This window comes from Garra rufa, chromosome 18, assembly GCF_049309525.1.
Source record: "Garra rufa chromosome 18, GarRuf1.0, whole genome shotgun sequence".
Taxonomy (NCBI): Eukaryota; Metazoa; Chordata; class Actinopteri; order Cypriniformes; family Cyprinidae; genus Garra; species Garra rufa.
In genome coordinates, this window is record NC_133378.1 from 23203492 (window position 1) to 23212405 (window position 8914).

Genomic DNA, 8914 nt, shown 5'->3' on the forward strand with positions numbered 1-8914 from the left:
CTCCAGAGAGGCTGTGCGGCCAAAGCACGACCCGGCCTGCCAGCGGGGATTTACGGATTGGCGCTCTGCCCGGCCGCAGGCAGTCTAGTTCGCTCGGTTCTCACGACCTTAGCACCACAACGGCATCTCTGAACTATTAACTCAGACACGCAGGCAGAGAGAGAAGCCACGGAGCCCACACACTGCCAACTAGTGTTTCAGCAATGCACATGTGCGAAAACAAGCTTTTCTGTGCGATTTAGATTAGCCCCGAGGGTTTTGAACAGTGTACGAATCTTTCAATGACTTTCAGGGGGGTCTACTCTATTTTTTCTGTGAACATTTCTTTCATTAATTTTGTGTTTAGATTTAAAGATTTGTTGTCATATATTTGTGATGCGTATGCGAATCCAACCCGTTCTCACCATTTTGCATATAAATAGCACGACTTTGGTTGGCGAATCCGTCTTTTGTGGTTGATGTATTAGAAATATCACAAACTTTCCATTTAGACTTCCCTTTTGAATTCGTGATTTTTTTTCCCACTTGAGGAAGAAATGTATGACCACTCTATGAAATCACAAAATAAAGCAGAAAATTAATAGTCTATTGAAATTACTTAGTGACTTAATAACTTTCCAAAGCTAGTACATCTCAGCTTTGGGTTTAACACGACGGAGTTGTTAAGTGGGAAACCCTGTGGCAGTCGGTCTCCAGGGTGTGTAACCTAATCCGAAAACGAAGTGGGCCGCTGACTGCAAGTGGCAGACACACGGCAAACGCCATGCCGACATCCCGCAAGACACGTCTCACAGTTCCGGAGCTGACGCGCAAAGGGAAGATAAGTTTACATCCAGGGATAACATAAACGACTCGCCTAGAGTTATACTCGCCTGGGAGAGGCCCGAATGTCAAGCTGTTAGTGAAAAGAAATTATAATTTTTTTAAATGTAGGCTACATTTTAAATTCATCACATTTTAATTAGGAAAGAGGTTTGATGTTGAGGTAACTTATCAGTTCAGTCAGAAAAGAGGCGCGAAAGCTCCCCACACGCTATTCAGGTACAGCTATACAAACTAAAAGCGACTGGTACACAAAAGGAAGAGAGGATTCTTCCATATTCTCTTTTCACTGAGGCAATCTGTTAGTGACATTAACCCAAAGCGTATTTCCCAGACCAATGAATGGGGGTTTAGGACTTCTTAAAGATCCCGCTGCATACAGGATGAGACCCTTTTCAGATGTTTAATTACCTTTTTGCAAAAGAAAAGAAGAAAACCCTCTCATTGCCTTTGTCATTTCAACCTGTGACACTTAGGGTGATCTCTTCCCGCCAGAAGTAGAACTAAAAGCAATACGGGTTAGCTGGAAAACTTAATTGAGACTTTAAATTAAAAAAGTTGAACAGCTGTATTTGAAAAGCTTTGTCTTTAAACACTTTTTGCTCACTTATTGGTTTTAAATAAATAAATGTTTAATAAATCTTGGGTATGTATGCTATAAATTGTCACTTGTCAATCAAAATTAGCCTATAAAGTAAGATCCATAATCTAACATCAAATAGGCTACAAAAATGATTTCTCCTTTATATTACTCAATCCAGTATAGGTATTATAGATTTAGCCTACATCAAGTGCTTATCTTGATAAAAAAAGGTTGTGAACACGAAAGATTTCGTTAATTTTGATTTATTCAGCATCATACATAAAACACTCATCATGAAAAAACATCAAGAAAGCTTTGGCATGATACAATCTTTTACAAACTTTGTACAAAACTAAATTCTTTCATTTAAAAAAGTACTTTATAAACATTAAGTGTAATGCTATTATATTAACAACAGCATATTTATTAACAACATCCAAATATTGGAATCAGCTAACAAACATAAACGCCTTGTCCAACAGAAGGTCAACAAAGTTCCTTAAAACGGAACTGAACGCATTATCTTCATCGTGAAAAACTATTTTAAAAGTTCGTATGGAATAAGCAAGTCTACCAAGGTCTCCACACCGGTTCATTGCTCTCTGCTCCGGCACTAACACCAACGGGACTGACGGCTTGTGAAACCCCCGCGAAGGATGTCATTCCCTGCACAGGAGATGCCACCGTGGGAGCCGAGCTGGCCTGGATGGGACTCGCGTTGACAGTCACTGGAACACTTGCGTTTGCGTACAAGGGAATGACCGGGGTCGTAGCAGAAGCGAAAGCTGGGTTGGGGATAAGAAAGGCAAACTGTCCGTCAGTGGCCGGCACCAGCTGGAATCCTCCAAAGACTTTAGGTGACACCGCTTCTGATGGACTAAGTTTGGGGCCCATTGAGGCGCTGTTGATGGGCAAGGTTGAAGGAAGCTGCACGTGAAGAGGCTGAGCCAGATGCGGCTGTTGAGCTGGGGCAGGCTGAGGATAGTTCATCGCCATCATCTGTCCCATACAACCGGACAGGTGGTTGAGAAGTCGCGACCTAACCTCCGTATTCACCCCTTCGCAAGTTGAGAGAAATCGGGTCACCTCGTTCATGCACTCGTTGAATCCTGCGCGATACTTGCTGAGGACGTTTGTGTCAGCTGACAGGGCTGCTGCAAAGCAAAGGTAGATTCATTAATATTGTGCATTCAGCAAATTCATTAAATGTTTAATGTTTAAAATTCTACTTCTTAATGAATAAGGCTTAGAACTTACCAGTCATCTGAACACGCTGCAAATTGCGCAGGTGCTTGACAGTCATCTCAAGAATATCAGCTTTCTCCAATTTAGAGTGTCTGGAGCTCTGTAAACGAGAGGAACTGATTAGAAATTTTGTTTTATAAAACAAACATTACTGGTTTATTGACATACTGAGTCTGAGATATATTCATCGCTAAAACTTACATCTTTTTTAAGCGCATCAAGAATCAGGGTCTTCAGCTGTCCAAGGCTCTCGTTGATTCTCGCTCTGCGGCGTTTCTCCATGATTGGCTTCGAAGACTGCAGATAAAATGCAAAGATTATTAATTACGACGAGCATTTTTTTTTTTTCAGATTGATAAACAAACCAGAAATAAAAAGGAAATGACGACTGACATTCGTCTGAAATGAAACACAACCGCAAGAAGTGCAAAAACACTAAATGATATTTACCTTTCTGTGCTCGCTGGCATTCTTTGGTTTGTCCGGAGTATGAGATCCACTGGCAGGGGCACCAGCAATAGGTGATGCGGTCTGCTTCTCCATATTATCGGCTGGCATGATCAAACCCAAAGTTGAGTCCAAAAGCCAAGAAAAGTGTTTATATTCCGTGCGTGGATTTTAAAAAACAGAGACGGGCTGTTGGGATTAGACGCTGAGTGTAGCCAAGATCTCGGGATGGTCACACGAGAGAGCGTGAGTCCCTCTTATCAGCTATATGACTTATAGTCGGCAGGCTGTCATATGAGGACACGAGCGTGTGTGGCGCAGCGCTTCAGAGGGCAAGTCGAATCTCCCACTGCCACACGCCAGCGGTATTTATAGATAGATCGCATGCTCCCAGTTCGTGTGAAACCCTCTCTGCATTCTTTCCCACACTCGCTTCAACCAATAGGCGCACGGACTCACCCATTGGGCGCGGGCAGACTGCTGATTGGACAACACCCCCGCGGGCTGTCAGTCACGCGCTGCTCAATCAGCCCTGGAGGGACAAACAACAAAGAGGCGAGTGCAGTCGGCCTGGCTGTGAAGTGATAAGGGGAATTGGGGGAATACTCTTGCTGTTTGCCACCAACGTTTTTTCACAGCCGAATCACGTATTTCTGCATTCAGCCACTGCGTGACCAACATTCCTAAACACTTGATGTCGGAATGATGGTTAAACTGACAAATCATGTCAGTTTGGCAACATTGCAAAAACATGTCATGCACATTATCTTGGTGTTTAAGTGCATTGGATTTCGTTGGAAAGTTGCATTGGATTTACTTGCGCACTGAATCTTGTATTTATTCTGCTGCCGCATTGGCTTTTGATACTATTAGACAAACATTTGTGCGTAACATTGTGTATATGACAAATAAAGATGCATATTGTCAGCATTTTATATTTATTTGTTAAATTGCATGTGGGAAAATACGAGTATCCAGTCGTTTCAGAAAGAAAACAGAACCGAAAAAACTTCAAGGATCTGGTTGCGCTTCAAAGAAGAAAACAGCTGTAGAGGCACGCGAGGCGGTTCGAAGCAGCACGCAGGAAGCCAATAGGAAGCTGGCCGCTTTATGCAAATGAAGCTGAGTTGCGTCTTATTGGCTGGATGAACATCTTACGCGTCAATCATTCCAGCAGTGCAGGAGGCAGAGAGCGCGCGGGGGAGGTGTTGCTACATCTGTCCGCGTGCCAGCCAGTCTGCGCGCCCGCTCATTGCACCGCTGCGTCCCCTGAGCACGTGCCGTTGCTAAACTCGCAGGCTGCGGGGTTTAGAGAGCAAGTTTTCGCGGCTGCTTTTATTGCTGCTGAATTATGATCTTGGCAGGGTTGTTTTAAAACTTGAAGGAGTTTGTTAATGTTTGTTGGTGCGTTGAAAGACGATTACGAAAAAGCAATCATGTTTTAAAGACTTATTGCATCTATAAACAAATGCATGCAGAAGTAATGTAATGCATTAGCAAATACATCCCTCAACTATGAGTCTGCATTTTGCATGTTTCAAAAAAAAATTTTTTTGCGGTTCTTCAGTACTTTTATTAAAATGAAAAAGACAAAAAGAAATTTAATACGCATTGGAACACAGAAGGTGCGATCACTATACACACACAAACACTAAAATATAAATTAATTAGTGTAAATACGTGTTGAAAATATAATTTAGCAAGAGCAATCAAAATCTTAACAGTGATTTTGCCGATGGGGTACTGAGTGGGAGAAACAATTTATAGGTCTTGAGCGCCATCTGTCGAAAGTTTTAAGAGTGTTTTAAATAGTCAAGTGCGATACCATGTCTGACCACGAGGCGGGGCACAGCGGTAAAACCATCTATACCACACTACAAATGGCTAAAAATGAAATCAAATTATTCGCAAGTAACCTAACAGACAACTGTTTTTGTAATATCATTTTATTCACTTTGGAGAGTCAATGTATTGAGAAAGAGAAAATACTTCGTATAGTAAATACAGCATGGACAGAGTTTTGCATTCCAAAACTTTATTTATAAAACAGCAATTTTGCAATATTGCAGTGAGAGTGAGTAACACAGATTAATAATAATAATATCAGTAAGATTTTACATATTTTTAAAGAAGACTTTTCTGCTCATCAAGAAGCATTTATTTGATTAAAAATACAAAAAAAGCTGTAATATCGTGAAATCGTATTGCAATTTAAAATAGCTGTTTTCTATTTCAATATACTTTAAAATAAAATGTATTCCTATGATGCAAAGCTGAATTTGCAGCATCATTACTTCAGTATTCAGTGTCACACAATCCTTCAGAAATCATTTTAATATTCTAATTTATTATCAATGTTGGAAACTATGCTGCTTAATATTTTTTTGCAACCTGTGATATTTTTATTTTCTGGTGTCTTTGATGAATAAAAAGTTAAAATTAACAGCATTTATTTAAAATATAAATCTTTTGTAACAATATAAACTAATGTTTAAGGTTTTCTTTTTTTGTTTAACAGAAGTTAATAGTTTTATTCAGAAAGGATGTGTTAAATTTATAAAAAGTAATGGTAAAAACTTAGTAATTATTGTTAGAAAAGGTTTCTATTTTGAAAAAAATCTGTTCTTTTTAACTTTTTATTCATCAACAAATTCTAAATCAAATACCACAGGTTCCACAAAAAAACAATTAAGCAGCACAACTGTGTCCAACATTGATAATATATCAGCATATTAGAATGACTCTTGTGACACTAAAGACTGGAGTAATGATGCTGAAAATTTAGGTTTGCATCACAGAAATAAATTCTATTTTAAAGTATATTAAAATAGAAAACCACGATTTTAAATAGCAATAATATTTCACAATATGACTGTTTTCCTGTATTTTTAATCAAATAAACAGCCTTGATTAGCACGGAAAAACATTAAAAATTTAAAATCCCAAAGTTTTGGCCAATAAATATATTAAATTGCACAAATTTAAATTAACATCACATAGGACTGCCAGTGTAACAAGTGCTAAAAAACTCATCTAGTTTAAGTCTGTCTTCTACTTATGCATCTAATAAGGCAGAGAAATCCCATAGCAATGAGAATTTATTAAGTCTTGTTTGGCTGCGTGTTGACCATTGTTTAGGGACTCTTGTCATTTGTTGCCGAGACTAGCTGGGGCATGCTGGAAGCCTGTTTGCCCAGGATCCTGAGGTCTCAGGGGCCAGCTGTGCGCTCACCCCTTCACATTTGCCTTATTTGCTTGGGGATTGAGGTATATTATGTAGCCCTTAATCCTGCTTTCTGTATGTGTTATACCTCCATAATAGAGCTTCAGATAATTATTTAGATGGCCAGGACACAAATTTTATAGACTCTTTCTTCATATATATGGACCATTCTATAGTCACTTTGGTGCAATGTCTTTTTCCACATATTTCACATGTATGCAAATTGAATAATATCCAAGGTACACATTTCTAGTAATTTCTATGTATTTTCAGACAGTTTTGGAATATTTGTCCTCTCCCCAAATTTGTCACTACTGAAACACAGTAATATACAATTTAATAAGGGTTATACTGACCTATTAAGATTTTGCTTACATCTTCACTGTAAATATATTTAATATATATATATATATATATATATATTGTTAAAAATTTTCTGAGGTAAATCAGTAACAATTACATTTTTAACACTATATTTTAAGTGTGATTTATGAGATTATTTTTTGTATTTTGAATCCAATTTTTCTTTGTAAAATGCAAAAAGTTGATCATACTGATTTCAAACTTAAGGAATCATTAGTTTGAACATACATTGAACAAAACATTATCAGAACATCTTAGCTTAGTTTAGCTTAGTGACTGATTTGGTAGTGACAATTGTAATACTTTTGAACCTAACTCAAAGATGCTAATCAGCACATGGTTAGCTAAGAGTTGTACACATATAAAGACTACATTTTATGGAACAACTTCCAAAAAAGTGTTTAATTATAGAAAAATGGTGTTAGGTAGAGACATTCCTTAAAGTTACACACATTTCTTAATACTTGAACACATTTACCTCAAATTCAACAAGGATTCCAGCATACGATTGTCGGACGTGTTTTGACTTCAGTGTACAGGAAAAAAGTTTAGTCTGAAAAGGAAAAGGAGATGAAAAAGATCAAGGCATTGTGTGTTTTGTAATTAGACTTAACACTGACCAGCACACTGTTGTCAGAGATCAGAGCGTGCACAGTAGTTTCTTTGCACTGAAGGAAAGTTCATTTGTTGTTGGGTAATGAGTCTCGGTCCCTATCCAAATCTGTTCACAGAATGCCGAAAACACAGTCAATTATGTCTGCATTAGCCGCTGTTGTTGGGCCAATCCCTTTACACGCTCTTTGATCACACTGCCCATTGGCTCGAATCTGGTCTTGAGTTTTGCAGCAAGTCCTGAAAATAAGACCGGAAGACTTTATACATTTTTGATGCAAAGGATTGAATGCCCTGAATATTATCATGCAAATGATGTTGAAGTCAAACGAGGTTGGCATCTGGCTTTAAGCATGAAAACACTTAAGGATTTGACTTGAGTAGTCCCTATTACAAATTAGTATTTTGACTTATTGAAAATATATATTAATATAAGAATATACATTTATGAACACATTTGCCAAAATGCTTCATGTTCCTCTCATGGCTTCTTGCTTTAAGGTGGACATTTGTATCTGTTGGTAGCATTTAAATATATGTGACGTACAAACAACAGAGTTTAGGAAACATCCTAACATATGAACAAAGAAACTGCTTTATGGTGCACTCCTCAACTTTGTGTTTATACTGTTATACACTCTTGAAAATAAAGGTGCTTCACGATGCCATAGAAGTACCTTTTATTTGTCTAAGTGGTTCCATAAAGAACCTTTAACATCTGAAGAACCTTTCTGTTTTACAAAAGGTTCTTTGTGGCAAATAAGGTTCTTTAGATTATAAAAAGGTAAGCAAGAAATGGTTCTTTAAAGAACCTTTGACTAAATGGAACTAAAAATGGTTCTTCTATGGCATCGCTTAAAGAACTTTTTGAAGCATCTTTATTTTTAAGAGTGGAGAGTAAGTTTATGTGGATTTATTATTTGCTGCAAGGCTTCAGAACGTATTCTGGGGTGCTTTAGTTGACCATATCCAGAATACGAGAAAAATACTGGCAAAAGATCTAAAGAGTTAGTCTTTAAAGAACCTTTGACTGAATGGTTCTTTGTGGAACTAAAAAAGGTTCTTCTATGGCGTTGCTTGAAGAACCTTTTGAAGCACCTTTATTTTTAGGAGTGTAGAGTAAGTTTATGTGCATTTATTTATTGCTGCAAGGCTTCAAAACATATTCTGGGGTGCTTTAGTTGACCATATCCAGAATATGAGAAAAATACTAGCAAAAGATCTAAAGAGTTAGTCTTTAAAGAACCTTTGACTAAATGGTTCTTTGTGGAACTAAAAATGGTTCTTCTATGGCATCGCTTGAAGAACCTTTTGAAACATCTTTATTTTTAAGAGTGGAGAGTAAGTTTATCTGCATTTATTATTTGCTGCAAGGCTACAGAACATATTCTGGGGTGCTTTAGTTGACCATATCCAGAATACGAGAAAAATACTGGCAAAAGATCTAAAGAGTTATTCTTGGCAGGGAGGATATCTTAAACACACTGTTGCTAAGGATTTCTATAAACCAAACAGCGTTGTATTAAAATGCTCTAATACATCTATGTGTCGGATAATGTTGTCCGAGTCTTTCATCTTTATTACCGGCGCTGTGGGGAGTTTTGAGGTGGAATCTCACA

At 37.9% G+C, this 8914-nt stretch overlaps 1 protein-coding gene across 1 annotated transcript; it reads right to left on the bottom strand.

Moving 5' to 3' along the window:
* Positions 1-1652: 1652 nt before the first annotated feature.
* On the bottom strand, positions 1653-3450 carry her9 (hairy-related 9). The gene is made up of 4 exons (XM_073823385.1): positions 3101-3450; positions 2852-2947; positions 2663-2750; positions 1653-2559 (listed from the first exon to the last, which is right to left on the bottom strand). Exons 1-4 carry the CDS (start codon positions 3206-3208, stop codon positions 1976-1978), a joined length of 876 nt encoding a protein of 291 aa, XP_073679486.1. The 5' UTR covers positions 3209-3450; the 3' UTR covers positions 1653-1975.
* Positions 3451-8914: the final 5464 nt, after the last annotated feature.